Source organism: Ciconia boyciana, chromosome 3 (assembly GCF_034638445.1).
Source record: "Ciconia boyciana chromosome 3, ASM3463844v1, whole genome shotgun sequence".
NCBI lineage: Eukaryota > Metazoa > Chordata > Aves > Ciconiiformes > Ciconiidae > Ciconia > Ciconia boyciana.
The window spans coordinates 56,907,674-56,925,268 of NC_132936.1; the positions used below are offsets into that span (position 1 = coordinate 56,907,674).

General features: G+C 36.6%; 1 protein-coding gene across 6 annotated transcripts in view; it reads right to left on the reverse strand.

Moving 5' to 3' along the window:
- FAM184A (family with sequence similarity 184 member A) overlaps window positions 1-17,595 on the reverse strand; it is an 81,736-nt gene that overhangs the window by 36,999 nt on the left and 27,142 nt on the right. For all 6 annotated transcript variants that reach the window (XR_012041457.1, XM_072855757.1, XM_072855756.1 and 3 more), the window contains exons 2-7: window positions 14,656-15,510; window positions 12,261-12,396; window positions 8,315-8,496; window positions 7,469-7,666; window positions 4,097-4,219; window positions 1-162 (exon numbers count right to left, since the gene is read on the reverse strand). Coding sequence is in view for 5 of the 6 variants with exons in the window: in XM_072855757.1 (XP_072711858.1) it covers window positions 1-162; window positions 4,097-4,219; window positions 7,469-7,666; window positions 8,315-8,496; window positions 12,261-12,396; window positions 14,656-15,510 (1,656 nt within the window). In the remaining variant the exon portion in view is untranslated. The remainder of the gene's footprint in view (window positions 163-4,096; window positions 4,220-7,468; window positions 7,667-8,314; window positions 8,497-12,260; window positions 12,397-14,655; window positions 15,511-17,595) is intronic.

Below are 17,595 nucleotides of genomic sequence, written 5' to 3' on the forward strand. Positions count from 1 at the left end.
CTCAACACTATACAATGAATCTGTGGTCTCTCGCAGTCTTGCTCTAGTTAATTCTAGTTCTTTTTGGAGTATTTCCTGAGCTTCTTGAAGACTGGAGATATGTCCTTCTGCAGTACCAAGGCCTTGTTCACTTTTTCGTACTAGGTCTTGCAGACGACACACCTATGACATTAAAAAAAAAAAAAAAAGGATGTAATTTACATAATTATTACTAATGGCAGCCAAGTTCATCCTCATTTCATCTTCTTCCAGTGATTTCTAATTCCAGCCTAGACAAATTTTTATTCACACAGCCTGTTCTCCTTTAATATCACTTATTGTGCATTAAAAAAACAAATTCCTGTAATATTATAAAATCAAACAGGATTTTATTAATTAAATCCTAAAAATTAAAGGATTTAAAAAGAAAAAAAAAATCCAACTTACGTTTGAAGCATTTTGGCAAGGAAAGAGGTTACATAAAAGTTCTGAAATTACCTGTAATTTTACTGTGAGAAAGTATGTTTTATGCAAATTAAAATCATGAGAACCACTATTTCAAAATACATAAACGCTAATCTAATGGATAAATTAACTTGTGCTAGGGTATACATTTCTTCTAATGGATAAATTAACTTGTGCTAGGGTATACATTTCTCTGTCTTCAGATTGCTACCTGTCCATAAATTAGCCCGTTTAAAGCTCAATCTAATATCTGTAGAGCATAATGTGATTATTTCCCTAACTGCTATGCAACAATACACTTTTCTCTGCCTGTTTGTGCTTCAGCTCCCCATGTGTAAAATGATGATATTTCTTTGCTTCAGGTAAGAATATTAGAGACTGAACATTGTTCACCAGCTATAGGAAAGGAAAAACTTTTTAAATATGTAGGCTGGAAAAACAGAATAATGGGAGGCAGGGGGGGCAAAGAACAGCAGCTAATGGGAACTGAGGCTTCTGCAGAAGTAATCATGCCATTGCCTTCGTACATTGAGATAAATTCATTCACAATGGGACAAGCATCCCTAGAAAAGACTAACCTTTGGTCTGCAGGTATGAACAGGTAACAGTTATAACTACTTTTTCTGTTTGTTAGCATAATTATATGTAAATACTGTTAATGACACCCACATATATATATATACACACACACACCCTCCCAGAACTCTCTCCCTCTGTGTGCAACCCATGGAGTGTCTAAAAAGAGGGACTCCTCCTTTCCTCTCAGCAAGGAATCCCAAATTTCTTTGGCATGACACATCTCAGAGAAAAACTAATGTAATCTTGGGTACTTGTCTATGTGCTCCTTTGCATTATATACAAACAACTAGTAATTCCCTACAAAGCGCTACTACCTGAAGGAGAATCCCTACATGAAAAACTGCCCCTAAAACTGTATTGATATCCTCGAAGTGCACCGCTATCTATGCATCTGGTAGTAGCACACCACTTGCAACAAACATGAACAGCAGTCCTGTAGATCTAAAGAATATGGAAACATTATGCAGGAGTGCCACTCATAGGGCTTAGGTCTATTCTACTGATGACAAAGCAATGCTGGAGGCTGTTTAAAATGATCCTTAGTAATAGCATCAGAAGTCCTTTGCATGGACATGGCCAGTCCTTAGACGACTCTGTCAAGTGACACAAATAAGGAGTCTTTCTCAAAGGTCTTGGCTGGTCAACAGTGAAAGGAAGCAAACCTATAGGGTAAACAACCAGCCTCATCCTGGTATACATGTGAAAAAGTTAGTATCTTGACTTAACCAGAACTCCCCCCAAAAATCTCTGGCAAGTATTTAAGATTTCAGTGTTCTTAAATAGCTTGGTACTAGGAATGAGCCTAAGGAGGCTTGAATCTTCCTCATCCTTTAGCTAAGATAACGGCTATCAAAAAGTCTGTCAAAGAGAAAAGAGGATGGCATGGGTTCAAAACCAGCTTTCTCAGCAGGGAAGCTAGAACTAAGCTAACATCAGCAGAAAGTAATAAATATATGCCTACTGTTAAATGACATCTGTAACAAACAAAAAAGGAAGCAGCAGTAGAAATGCAAGAGCTAAGTTAAAGATGTGCTAGACATTTCACAGGGAAGTTTCTTCCAGGTCAGTGAAGACATTGAGAAACTCTTGTCACTTGTCAATAGAGATCTAAGAGTAAGCTGTGGTTGCAAGCGAAGCACTTGTCTCATGGGCTTAAGATAAACATAGTAACAAAATAAAACTTATCGTCTCTGTACTACACAGAGTGGAAGTGGATTTAGAGACCACCCCGAATTTATTGCCTGTACACTTCCTCTCATTCTCTCAATATGCAAAATACACTGTATTACAGTTATCCTGGCATAAGAAAGTATATAAGCTCAACTACTAAATAGCAGCCGTCCCTAATTCCTTAGTTTAGTTTATGTTAGAGTTACCTATTCCTTAGCTATGCCTCTATTTTCTTAATTCAGTGTGCTGATGAATTTTCCAAGCCTGAACTTGATAGGAGTTAGATAATGAAAACTCATTCTTAAAACATTTGAAGTTATTTCCTTCAAAGAAGGAGCAAGTTTATTACTCATGAACCCAAGAGAAGTTGATAAAGAGTAAATAAATTAAAACCTACAGTGTTGAATGACAATAGAACAAAAATTGTGCTCTCCTCAGATCTAATCCAGCAACAAGGGAAGTTAACATCCAACAGACAAGTTAAAGCTAAAAAGAAATAACAAAACTTTCTGTAATTTTGAAAGGAAAAATAAATCTGTGTATGATTTTGTTAACATATGTAACAAACACATCACATTTTCATTAATTTGAATGTAGGTAAGCATACTATTAAGAGAGCAAGAGCAGTTCCAGCTTCAATTTACACCTTCTCCAAGGTCTGAAGTACTGGCAAAGGCACTCACAACTATCAAAGAAGTACAGTCTCCTGCTTACCAGGTACTTATGACTGACTGATCAGCAGTGCTGCTGAGCTCTAAAGATGGTAGGTTCAACTACTCCGGTAGTATGGATTATCTGGGGTTTATATATACACACCTGATAGGTACTACTCTGAAATTATATATTAATGTATTAAATATAGTAATTTGTACTTTCAGAATATATACTTCGATATATAATAATTTAATACATTAATATGTATATTAATATAACAATGTACTGATATCATAATATATATTTTAACATAATAATATATATTTTCATATAATAATAATAATTTAATATATACTTTCAGAAGGGCAATATTTCCCATTTATTAAAAAGAAGCAGTTTTGTTCTAAAGCAAGTTTAACATTTGTGCAAATTGCAAGCCACCAGAATTAGACAAACACCTGCCACCTCCAGAACTTGCATGGTATAGAAAACGGTAATGAAAAGTACCACTGCAAAAAAGTACTTAAATTCATGCTTAAGTCTGTCTTAAAGCACACACTGAAACCATACGTATGGCCTGTTGAACAATGAAGCTGATGAATTATTTTCTTGAAACAGGGCAAAAGTTTCACTCAAAAATGGATTGATGTTTTTGATATCAGTAAGAATATATTTCTAGTTTAGAAATATTATATCATTAAAAAGTAGCGATTTCAAACTAAAAAAATTAGAACTGTATCGAGATAAGATACATTTGCATATACCAAAACATGGCAAATAATTTGGGTCTTACTATAAATATTTAATGTCATCTTTTGATGGAAATATATTAAGATCATCTGCAAGTCAGGAAGCTGACCAGAATTTACAACATGTTAATTGTAAACAAATATGAGTTTAAATACAGTTAGTTTTCCCTTTGTGTCCTGATGTATTTTGTGTAGAGGTCTGTGTACCTAGTGAGAAAATAAGCAGAGTTAAAACAAGAAAGGCTGTTTATGTCAACTGTTTTGTACCCCCACCTCTTTTGCTTTGTTAATTTTGTAAAGGACAATAAAATCAGTGCTCAGCAGCAGTCAAGTAATTTATCATGTTTGAAGACTACTCCACTTTAAACAGAAATAAGGCACTAAACAGACTGACCAGTGTAGTCCTAGCTCTATACTGGACTATAAGCACAAGATCGTTATTGATGAAATGTGGTCTAGTGCACAGGACCATTAGCTGATACAATGAAGTTAACCCTTGCCTCCTGATTGGCAGAAGTCAGTTTTGTTGTCAGCTCTTCCTTCAGGTTTTCCAGCTGCTGTCGGAGCTGATTCTTATCATCCTCCAAATGCAGTTTCTCCTTCTCAAACTGCTGCTCCAACTCCTTCAGAAAAAAGGAGGATGGAAGAAACATTAAATACTTCCCATACGGTCATCGCAAAGTACAAGTACATCACATGAAAATTATTCCTCCTGGCATAAGTATTCCTGATCTCAACCAAGAATTGTCCTTTCCTTAAAGTGTTAAAACATGAACATTTATTTCCTTTTACAATAGATGCCTTATTTTTTCAGTTCACTTTCTAATCTAACATGCTTGATTAATCACAAAATAAAGACAAAGAGGACCTTCTTCTCAATTACTACTTTCACTTTGCACTTAATCATCAAAACCATTAAAACTATATCTACTTTCACAGTTTTTCAATCTGAGTTGACAGAATGCAGAAGTTTTCACTTTTTATAAAATTACACTGATAATATGCTTATCCTATAGCCTTTACCCATCTATCTACTACACGTAATCCCCACAGAAAATAGTAAAGCTTAAAATTCAGACTGAGCTTTGGGAAGTTTTTCAGGCTGTTACAATAAATAAAAAAAGCTCCTCACCATATCTATAAAATTTATGTAGAACCAAAAGAAATCAACAATTAGTCTTCAAGTTCAACTATATGGAAAGAATCAAGTAACACCTCTGTTTTCATCTGATCTGTGTGGAGTAATAGCCAAATTCTGAAAACAACTCTGTTGGATGAATTTTATTTCTCTTACATGAGCCTATGTTGTATATGTATTTGTTAGAAACTTTTTTCTTTTAAGGAAAACTATAAATGTATGCTTCAGCTTTATTAATATTCAGAATATGTTTTCAGAAGAACAATTTCTGTCACAAAATACTTAACATGAAACATGTTAAAATTAAGAGCTTTCTTATCTAGTCCAGTGGAATATACTATATAATTTATTATACCACAAAATCTTCTTGAAGAAAATTAAGGTTGCCAGGTAAGGTGCTCCACAGCCAGGTAATAGAAGACTTCAAGGTTTTCTATGCAGCTACAGAGGCTCCTTTATTAACACCCTCCTCAGGGTTCAGCTGTAATGCAAGGCTTAGCATCGATTCAGTGCCTCTGTGTAGCCCTGGGCTCAGATTTCTGAGAAATCAATAACATCTCAGAAACAGCTGTGAAAATACATAGACCAGAACCATGCACAAAACAAAAAGTACAACTGCAGGCACTGGTAAGATTGCAGAAACAGGGAGAGTTAAGAGCTCAAGAATTCAAGAGGAAAAAGACTGTCATGAAAAGGTATAAAACTCTAAGGAAAACCAGGGAGCTGGAAGACAGCAACTTGGTGTTGTCCAGCCCATTCCAAGAAGCAATGGAGGCCAACCCTTCCTCATCCAAAACCAGAGACTCCTCAGGTGTTTTGCTGGGGGTGGTAAGCACGTTAAGCTTAGTAGCTTGTTAGTTCTAGCACTCCATTAGGGTGTGCAATAGGCAATAAATGATTTGTGTATAAACTGCTTGCACAATCTCTTTATTCACGGTAGAATTTGGACAGAGGGTTACACTTTCAATAATACATTGCTGTACAACGTAACTCAACAAGTGCCTGTTTTCTTCACCGGGCCCAGATCAACCACCACGTGGGACAACTGATGCTTGCTAAATGAGACTTGCTCAATTTTTCTTGTTCGCACTGTGAAGTCTGCTGTCTGCAAAATTTCACTAGTGCTATTCAGACCCTATTCTGATAACTAATTAGGTCTTTTATGATGCTTGTCAGTACAGCTGTGCAGTACTGCAAAATTATTAGCAGCTCTATTTTCATAATCCTCCTATGAACTGATGCCATTTTTACAGCTCATTTTATAGATGGAAGAATTGAAGAAAAGAGATATATTCAAGCCGTTTGAGTCCTATTCTCATTCTTTAGAATTCTCTTCTGTTCCATTTTTTTTCAAAGATTTCCAAACCCCAGATGCCTTTCCCAGTCTTCCAGTCCCAATATATCCTCATGTCCTCTATCCCAAGGCTCCTTGTACCATGCTTCTTCCTCATGCTAAATTCAACTCTTCTCCGCATTTGAGATTGACTGTTTCTTCCTTGAATTACTCAAACAACACAACATGTGCTTAGCGAGACAGGTTTGACAGAGGAGACAGTATACTTATTAAGATTTACTGAGATCTCAACCCTGACATCTTTTCATAGTTAATTTTCCCTTGCTAAAATGAAGTTTCACGCTTCTCACATTCATAGAGCTGTTCCCTATTTTAACTAATTTAATGATTTAAGAACAAACATTTTATAGTATCCTTTGTTTTATTCTCTACATTATTTTAATAACAAACAACAGAAAAGATCACAAAAAGAACCCCACATCTTAGTGAAATAAAGGGAAAATATTCCCAGAATCCCTTAAGAGACATTGTTTTAATAACAGGCATGTTTAAAGTTACAAAGAAAGTAAACCTGAAAGATCAGATGCATGTATGTCTCAGAGAACTACTTCCATTACTGGGAGACATGAAAAAATCTTTGGGATTTATGCAAAATAATTAAAAAAAAAAAAAAATCAGTCTAAGATGCACATCACTAACTACAACTGTGTTTCTTGGTATATTTCCTGTGAACACACCACAAGAGAATAACAAAGCCTTAAACAATTAATATTTATCCTGTATTTACTGTATAAGGCAAAATTTGTGTATAATGTACATACAATCAGATTAGGAAATAATAATTCAAAATTGGTCCTCTCATTTATCCCAACAAAGAAAAGGCCAATTTTGTGAAACAAAAAAGCCTTTCAGTTTCAGGATTCCACTAAAAGGTAAATGAACAGTCGATATACAGTTAGCATAATTTTATGATGTAAGTTAGGAATGGCTGTTGTTGTCTTCTGAGTACACATATAGTCAAGTACTAATATAATATATTTTTGTACTTCTGGATTGTTTATGAAAATTTTAAATAAATATTAGAGTAACATAATCTTTCATCTCCTTCAGAAGAACTGATCTTGAGTGATATACCAGCCTTTCTGAATACGGGTCACAAAACCTAGAAAACCACACCTACTACACTCGAAAATAAAGTTGTATCGAGTTGAGAATTTCTCTTCAGTATGCAGACAAATGACAGTACCAATGCTCTTTTTTTTTTTTGGCAAGATATATGTTATTTTAACAGAGGCTGAGCAATTTCTTCGGAGAAGCACAGCAGACCCGCAGGTAACTCCAAATAAAATTTGCCATACAACAAAACCACGCAGTACAGGGTTCAAACTCTAACATTTACTTTTTGTAACATGTTTGATTATTAAGAAAACACAAACCTACCATCTGCAGTTTTTTCTTATCCTTATTAGCATTACTGTGTGCAGCCTCAATTGCAGTATGGTGTTTCCATGCCAATTCTTCTAAGGTCTTAGAATGAGCCTCCTTTAACTGCGCAGCCTCTCCTTCCAATCTTGCTTGCAATTTTACCAGCTCTTTCTCATAATATTCACGTTGTGTCTCCCTTGCTTCATTTACTTTCTATAAAAGACAGAAAAATGCAATCATTTCTACTAAACAGTAAAAAAAACCTGAAGAGTAAGAGGAAAAAATACAAAAAAGTTACTGATGAAATAAATCTACAGAAACTAACTTCCACATAAAACAAATTTAGGAAGCACTAAGCACTGACTAAATAATTCAATAACCAAAAAGGTAGTTTCAATATATCCATGCAAAGCAATATATCTATATTAAAATCTTTTTTTTTCTCTATTTAATCTGGGGAAACAGCAATCAGGTATCAAGCCTATAGAAAACTTCAGTTCAGTATTTTCAAACATGTTCAGCATGTTTTCAGAGAACAGCTTTTTAAATTGTTCTTTAACCATTTCACATTTCTTCCTACTGAGACACTTTAGATACCAGGCATTGACACACGAGGTCATAAATTAAATGAAATTGTTAAAAGATGTCCAAAGCAGTCTGAACAACACCTAATCTGACTTCCCTCTACTCTCACTGTACACTCTACATTAGTCATTCTATGTTGCTACGTGAGATACACTTGGAACACAGTACTACTGTTCTTAGTCCAGTCACATAAAACAAAAATTACAACATAATCATTTTTTCTTAGAATTCTAGGTCTTTTGTTTTTATTCAACTAAAGCCAATAAGCTGTTTAACCTTCTCTAAGGCCAGAATTTGCTGCCTTTGGCGCTCATCCAGACTCTGTGTTTTGCTTTGTAGTAAGTTTCTTTCCTCTTCCAGTTGAGATAGTTTTTCTTTTAATCTGGACTTTTCTGATTCCAAATCTCTGATTGTAACTTCTTGAGTCATTTGAGTAGCTTGAAGCATTCCAATGTGACCTAAAAACAAAACAGCTCTTTAAAACCTCACAGCATTGCTTTCACATAATTAAAGTACACATTCATACTTCAGTGATTTCTAGAAGTACAACTCTAGTGGAAGCTTTCATATGGATCTCCATTATCTTCACTGCAAGGTTTACCTTTCCCTCCACTTCTCCCTTTTTTAGTTTTATTGTAAATGTCCAACAACAGTAGACTGCTTGGTGCTGGGGATCCTTTAGTTTCAATTTTCCTGGTTCAAAGTTGCATACTGACTCCAAGAGAAAGCAGAGGTAGGCAACAGTATGAACACAGACATCTATCTCAAAGATCTTACCCCACCTAAAACTGCACATTTTTACCCCACAATAAGCTACACAACACAAAGCAGAACCTTGAAGTCTAATGGTAAAGATGCTAGTGTTTTATCAAACTCATAATTTAACCAGCATGCTAGGTATAGCAGCTAAAGCTATGTAAAACTAACAGAATTACGCTTTGTTTATTTTGCTATTGGGATATGACTAAAAGATGTAACAGAACTCATTCTCTCCATAGTAAAGTATGATCTAAATCTACAGGTTAGAGGCTTGCTTTTAATTTCCTTATATATATTAAAAAAAAAAAAAATCTACAAAGCTAGACAGTATAAACATCTGTCCTTCACATCACCAGTGGAAAAAAGTTTACGACTTCAGAAATTTTTATCCTTGTTCTTCTTAATTTATATCTGTATTCTTGAAAATATTTTTACTAGGAAGTACTACTATACTTGAAACACTTCTAAAGCAGTGAAACTCCTGTTATTCTGGGAAAGACAGGAGGGGATAGAAGACTATTTTGGAAAAGAGGATGCTCCTAAATTTGTTCAACTGAAAGACAAGAGAGGGGATATTCTCCAACATCTTTGTAGAAGCATCATGAAGTTATACCTAAGCTGACATTCCATGTTGGAATGGATTCTTTTGATAGAAATACCCTATTATCTCTTTCATAAATTGCATGACATAGACATGTTTGAAATATGCTTATAAAAATTAGCATATGATAAAATGAAGTGGTAACTAAACAGACTTTCAAGGATTATACAGAGATCCTTAACAGTTTCACATAAAGAAAGCATCCAGATAAGAAAATATATTATTTACTCAGAATAAATATTTTATTATTTTTGCAGTCACAACTTCTAGGAGAGACCTTTTTTCCCCCCACTTTATTATAACCTTCAAAAACGACAGATTAGTTGAGTTTTAATAACAGAGTATTGCTTTTAAATTTAAGTTACTAAGAAATAGCTAAGTAGACTGTGTCACACTTTCTCACAGGACAAAACCACTGAGCCTCCTGATTCATTTCCATCTGTTGTTAAAACAAGACACGTGCCAAAAAGGAAACTGTTTTAGCCCTTGTTGTCTGTGGACACTGATGTGAAGGGAAGGACAGTGGGATATATAATAGAATTTGGCCATAAAAAATGCTTCAAAATTAATAGTATTTTTATAAACAATGCACACCTCTAATTTTACTAAGCCTTGAAGAATTCCAAGAATCATTTTGGCATTTTTGTTTGATAAAACTAAAAACTGAAGAGAAAAAAACTTCAAGATAACGACTACGCTTAACTTCTGTAACTTTTCAAAAACTACCTTGTTTCAAAAGTTCAGCCATTTAAGAAATGTATTTACAAACCCAGATTTTAGAATGTAACCAGGAGAATAATCATACAAGAATTTCAAATTTGTCAGGAAGTACTATGTACATGCATATTTTGTGGTAAGTGTGCACACACACTGATCTAGAGCTGTTGTCCTAGCAATACTGACACACAACAGATGTTTCCCATTCCTCATGCTCTACACAGAAGGTATGAAATGCAGCAGTTTCCTTTCAGGTTTAGAATCTCAGGGAATGGAAGAAGAAAACATTAATTTCCCATAATAGACTTAATACAGCATTCTCAAATTGCAATACAATGAGTAAATATTTTGTATGGTAATTAAGTATGAGAATTTAGTTTCTTTGGGGCAGGATTTTTGACTTCCAAGTGTGAGCTGAAATTCAAAGGAGATGGCAGTGAGCCAGTGTCAGAAACCATTTCCAAACAGGCTAGTAATCAATTATATCACACAGTAATGGCTTGGTGGCATGACTGTAAATAGGGCTCCTGGTTCTTGCTGCACAGCCAGGTGCTGCAAAGCAAAGATGTACTATTGACAGTGCCACTGAGCTCAGCAACAGTGTGGACATACTGCAATTTCTGGTAAAGCTAAAAACCTCGGTGCCAGAGGAGACCAGCGCTGGACGCATAGGCTAGCTGACTCCATGCCATCAGTAATATGGAAAAACAGCCTGGATATTTAAGTTTGTTTCCACTAAATCTGCGGCTGGCTGCTGAACCCTTCCCGTGCTTCTGCCTAAGGAAGGAAACAGCAACGGTCAAGGAGTGTATGAGAACAGGGGGGTTTTTTTCCCCCCAACACTCAGTCTCAGGTCATGAATTTTTCTGAGTGCCTCACACATAACTTTTTGAAGGGTCAGATTCCCACTTCAGATTCATGATTTGAGATGCTCTTAGCATGAAGCCCATTCCTTTTAACTATTTACATACAGTAGGACCTTGCAGTCTTGGGTCCCTGATGGCCTCTATCTTGTCGAAACATACAGCCTAGACTATTCCTAGCCTTTACCTTAGCTAGCTCATCTATACCACTTGTCCTAGGCATGAAGCTCTCCTAGCCAGCAGACACACTGAGTCCATCTGTAGGAACTGCTTAATTATTTAAAGGACAGAAATAATACCTTGATACAGGCCACACACAGATACACAGTTTGAGGGCTAGGCCACATGTAGCCATCTGCAACAGTAAACTATTACAATAATAGTAAATATAGTATTATATATAGGATATAATATAAATAGCAAACTATTACAGTATTAGCAAGTTAATGCTGTGAAGTATTTTCTGGCCCTAAGGCCGACTGGCAAAGTCTGGCAACATCCCAGCCTTCAAAACAAGGTGATCTTATCCAAACTGACTTTTGGGAAGGGCCTCTGGGCTTGTGCTAACTTGTGTGGAAATTAATTAGGTATTTCTACGATTGGTCTAGTTGAACAAGGCCAAAGATAAGCCAGGGGCTTATTTTTAGCCTACAGTCCTACCTATATTATAGTTAACCAAGTTCAAGTACTTGGGCCCACGTACTTGGGCAGTTTGCTAGAGAGACAATGCCAGTAAGTTAAAACCTGCATGTGTACAGGCAATTCTTAAACCATTTTTTATACCTTTCCATATGCCAATGAGCACAGAGAAGTCAAGAAAGCTATAAAGAAGCTAAAGAAACTTAACAGCTTTATTAACTGATAAGCTGCAAGTCTTCTGACAGTAGGTGTAAAGCAAAGTACTGCAGTCTCAGCGAAAAGACACGGCAACTGAGAAAGGATGGAGAAACAGGAAGCATGTCTCAGTGGTTATGTGGAGAACAGACACAGAGCAGAAGCATTCTGTACAAGTGCAGTTAAGGCAAGAAATTCCAAGGCCTGGAAGATGCCTACATGCCATACAAAGTAGAACATTTGGACAAATAAGTACACAAGAAAAGAATCATAATTACAATGCAGGTAATATCAGAACAGTTAAAAAACCCAAAACTTGTCAGAAACATGTATGAGCAGCACTGAACAGTCTTTAGCCATTCTAAACCTGCATAAGGTTAACAGAAAGAGGAAAGGCTAGAATAAATAGATGAAGTTCATTTCCAGATTAAGTTACTGACATACATACTGGCTTTGAGAACAAGATCAGTGGCCTGCTGCTGTAACCGCTCTCTAGCAGCTGCTAGCTCACTTTCCACTTCCTTGTGTTTGCTTAACAATGACATCTCCTCCTCCTTCACATCATCTAGCTGTTTTTGAAGAACCTAGAGGAAGAACAGTATAACATGTGTTATCATTATATACAATCATGTTAAAATTTAAATGAGCTTTAGGTTAAAATGTACAGAAAAGACCCTTCAGCAAACAAGTTTTATTCATACAAAAGCGGAAATCTTGTAGTATTACCATCATATTCATCTTGTATTATGTGTTTTTCCAAAAATACTGTTGAAGCACTGCAAGATACTGGATATATGGCATGACAAGAATGCATAAGAGAAATGTGACAATATTCAAAAAGGTATATGAAAAATAAAAACTGTAAAATGGTCCACAGAGTTTGGGGGCCAACTTGAGAAACCTGGTTTCTGGTATCTGAGAGTTCTTCACACTGAAGAATACATTAGATGTTCACAGCAGTTTACAGTGTCCTTCATTGCAACTGTGAGTGTTTAGTACTGACACAAGTTAAGCTGCACATGGACATACATAAAATGAGATTAGGCAATTAGTTAAATCAAACTTTTAATATGTTTTAAGTCTGATGTACCGATTCACAATAGCATATCTTGTGTAGTGTGATGATGATGTGTTCTCAGCCATGCAGAAAGGGAAATGAAATCTTGTTCTGTTTTAAAAGGAAAGCTAGATTTCTCATCATTCAAGCTACTGGAATAGTAAAGGGTCATTTCAGAAACTAAAGCAGGAAATAAAATTGGGGAAAACACTGGACAGGACGTGTAATGAAACATGGACACCAGAAGTGGTGAGATGATGCCTTTGATCACCTCATCCATGATGATCAGAGCAGGAACTGACTTAAAAATCTGCTGTGAATACTATTAGACTCTTCTTCTTCGGAACCAAGACGAACATCTTTATTGCAGGAATGACCAACATACAGTGAGTTTCCTTCTTCGCTGCAGCTTGCCAGAAACCCACCTCCTTGGTGTAGTCAATTGAAAGGCAAGAGTTCTGCTTTGTTAACTGAACAGAGATGGAAATGAACTTTTGGAAGGCCCCTTGGAAAACTGGGAAAAGGTATTCTGAATTGAACATCTGATAAAGGTGGCAGTCTTCTTTCACTGTAGCCTTTACACAAGAAGGAAGGATAGTCCAAAAGATGGGCTGGAATTAGACTGTAAATGGGAAAAGCTCATGGCCAATCTCAGCTCTACCCAATGATGCTTCCAAAATTACTACGACCATCACATTTAAGGTACTTCTGGCTTTGAAACTGGAGAGTAACTACAAATGCAAAAGACAAGATACTTAAGCCTACCCACAGAGATTACCGTTCTCCAGACCTCAGCACAGCTACCAAAACCCAAGCAGAATTTCACAGAATTTTTTCCTTTAAGTCCAGCATACCGAGTTCTGTATTTGCTAACCAAAAAAAACTCAGTCTTGTATTTCTGGGATGTCTTGTCCTTCTTTAAGGACAAGAAACTTTAGTATCTAAATAACACTGTGTTGTGGTTTAACCTGGTAAGCAGCTAAGTACCACACAGCTGCTCACTCATTACCCCCCAGCAGGATGGGGGAGAGAATCAGAAGAGTGAAAGTGAGAAAACACATGAGTTGAGATAAAGACAGTTTAATAAGCAAAGCAAAACAAGGAATTCATTCACTCCTTTCCATCAGCAGGCAGGTGTTCGGTCATCTCCAGGAAAGCAGGGCTCCATCACATGTAATGGTTACTTGGGAAGACAAACGCCATCACTCCAAACATCCCCCCCTTCCTTCTTCTTCCCCCAGCTTTATATGCTGAGCATGACATTATATGGTATGGAATAGCCCTTTGGTCAGTTGGGGTCAGCTGTCCCAGCTATGTCCCCTCCCAGCTTTTTGTGCCCACCCCCAGCCTACTTGCTGGTGGGGTGGGGTGAGAAGCAGAAGCAGGGTTTGGTTTGGGATTTTTTCTCTGTTCTTTAAGTGGTAACAGTTTTGAGTATTCTATCGAGTATACTATTGAGTATACTATGCTTTGGGTAGTATGACTAGAACAACCAAGTTCTGTTTACGAACAGCTGAAAGGAAGGAGACCAAAACTTTCTTCTAGGTAGGGGCTTCTAGATTCTACTGGAAGATAAAGTATTATTAATACAGTCTGGGAAAATTAAACACATAAAATAAATTTTAAAATATAAAAAATAAATTAGAAGTAGATGATAATCAAATATGAGTGACAGGTAATTAAGTTTACATGTTCCCATTACCTCAACCTACCAGCCTCACGGAAAGACAGCATAAATAGGAAAGGAAAATTCACAGTCTTGGGAACAACATATCATCCGTCTCACCTGAACGTTGTTTTCTGCTGTACCAAGAGCCACTTGAAGTTTTTGGCATTTTTCCCGTAGACTGGCAGCTTCATCCTGGACCATTTGCAATTCAGTTTTAAGCTTTCCCAGGTTCTTCCGTAACATACTTTCCTGGGTTTGAAATTCTTTTCTTAGTTCCACTTCTTTTTCTTTGCAAGCATGTAGACTTTCTGCTGTAAAAAGCTGAGATCTTTTCAAAGAATCAAGTTCATGTTCATAGAAGGACTGTGCTTTGCTGAGTTTGCCTTCATAGTCCTCAATGAGTTTTTTTCTTTCCAGCCTTAACTCTTCAACTTTACTGTTCAAGTCTTCCAGCTCCAGTCTATGCAATTCCTCTAGCTTTTCTTGCCCCTTACTTAAAGTAGCATTCTGACTCTGTTGAGTCTTCAGAAGTTCTTGAATCTCAAGCCTGTGGGCAGCTCTTAAGTCTTCCAGAGCTGTACGCTTGTCCTTCTCATACTGCACTTGCAACTGTATGAAACTTCGTAGCCTCTCCTCAAATTTCTTTCTGATCTCTTCTACTTCTCTTGACATGGTCACTACACGTTGGACATGCTGAGCTTCTGCACAAAGCTGCATATCTTCAACTCTATCCTTATAGGCTTCAAATTCTGTCAAGGCCTGGTGTTTCATCTTTTTATGATCTTCCAGTGACTCTTCTAAAACCTGGATCTTTCTCTTGAGATCCATTTCTTCTGCAACTTTACTTTTATACTGCAAGATCTTCTCTCTGGTCTCTGCAAGAATTTGTTGAATTTCTTCTTCATGAGCATCCTTAAGGGCTTGGATAGCAGCTTCATGTTCATCATTTTTAGTGTTCAAAGCATATATTACCTACAAACATGAAATAATATTATATTAGAAAAAAAGGCATTCTGGTTATCTGTTAAATCACAGGAAAAAAACCACTTAGGCACTCTGAAAGTTACTTTGACAATCTGGCGTGTTTTCATGACACAAATAAGACACCAAATATTATTATGAATGTGACTGCATAAATGCTGTAATAAGTCATGACAATCTTATACATCTTGTAAAATGGTTTTTCTATACTTTTGAACCTATAATTTTCCTGATGAAAGTTTTGCCTTTATATGCATGTTGTTGCTGTAAATACCACTGGGAAAAAAAGCACATCCAACGCATTGAAAAACAAAATATTTATTTAAAAGAATTAAAAGCATAGCCTAAAAAGAAATTTGAGCAGACGTTTTCTGTCAGAGAATAACACACACAGAGTATGCATTACAACATGAAATTAAATTGGAACAAAATCCAAGTCTCAAATTCCTCCTTTCCAAACGCTAAGTATTGTTACACATTTAATTTTAGAAACATCTAAAATGCCAACATTGGTTGTTCTGGTTTGTAGGCCTGATGGCTGCCCAGATACAATTTCATTGTTGACAGCTTATCTAGTAGACATCCTGTGCATGTGGACCTCCTAAGGTCTGAGGTCCCTCACTACATAAGCTTGCCAACTTCCCAACTAATAAGTCAGCTGAACAGAAAAGTAGCTGGCAGAGCAGCCAACAGTCTGACAAGCCCAGGGAGCTAAACAGCTCAAGAAGGCTGTGAAACCAGCAAAGCTGCCTAACTTTCAGTGAAAGTTTTAAAGTAACCAGATATATCCTATGGGATGTTTCAATTGCACCACAACATGGTAGGTTGTCTTTTTGGCTTTTAACTAGGAAGTACTCTCACTGATATAGAGATCCAGATAAGTATGTGTGTATATGTACATATCAGTGAATAAACTATTCATAGAAGTGGTATTAGTACAATATTTTGTGCTCCAAGAACTCCAGCAAATCCCCACACTTCCCAGGTACGTTACAGGCAGAAGAGCTATAAAACACATCTGAACAGAGGGGGAAGAAAAAAAAAAAAGTCTTCTGATCAGTATATTTTGTATATCTTAAAAACCAACAAGAAGCAACAAAAACAGACAACAAAGAAGCAGCAAAGAATTTAGAAAAAAGCTGCTCTTCGGGGATTTTTTTTTTTTTGTGAGGACAGAACCTGGACCAGTCCTCTGTTAACATTCCACCAGGCAGAGGAAGATGGTGCTGACTTGCCCTCAGGGCCAGGAAATGTGAAGGCAGCCCAGAATTGCTCTCCTGGCACCAAGCACAGAGCCTCTGTGTTCTGGACTGGAGAAAGTGTCTACAGTCAAGTGTTCAGACAATTTACAAAGCTCAAAAGAGTTCTCATAAGTGAGAAAGCAGATTCAAGATTTTAGCCATGTAATATAACAAGCTCTGTTTTCTGGGGGTTTTTTACTTTTGTTTGGTTTTTGGTTTTGTTTTTTTTTAAACAAGAGTCCAGACACTGTATTCTACATTTTATTGTCCAGAATAACAAACACACAACACTATTACCTGTGCCAAAAAAACCTAAAAGGGTAGGCTTTGGGGGGGGTGGGGGGAGAAGTTCTGAAACAGTATCAGATGGAAAGAAAAAAACCTAAACAGCCTCAACTCATCTTTATATAGCAAGGAAATAACTTAAAAAAAAAATCACAAAAACCAGTTTAACTTACATTATTCTAATTCAATTTTTCTAACATATGTACACATTATTTAATGAAAGAGGGGGAAAATAGCAGCTCTTCCATGGTTTTGGAAGCTGTTCTTAATGGTGCTAATATGTCTGCAGGCAGCAGGTAGACTTTTGGCTTTCCTCCTCCCTAGAAAGAATAGGTTTTCCTACTGGGAAAGAGCTTTATGGTTCAGAGATTCAAAAAACTCCTCCAATACATTGCAAAAAATGACAACAAAACCACATGCAATTCCATTGGCAGAATCACAACTACCACTGCAATGCCCTTCACCCAAGGTTTCAACCTCTTACATTCTAATTGCCTTTGGTGATGCCAGCAGTAACTTCTGACCACAAAGCTTCCACCTCCCTCCTGTC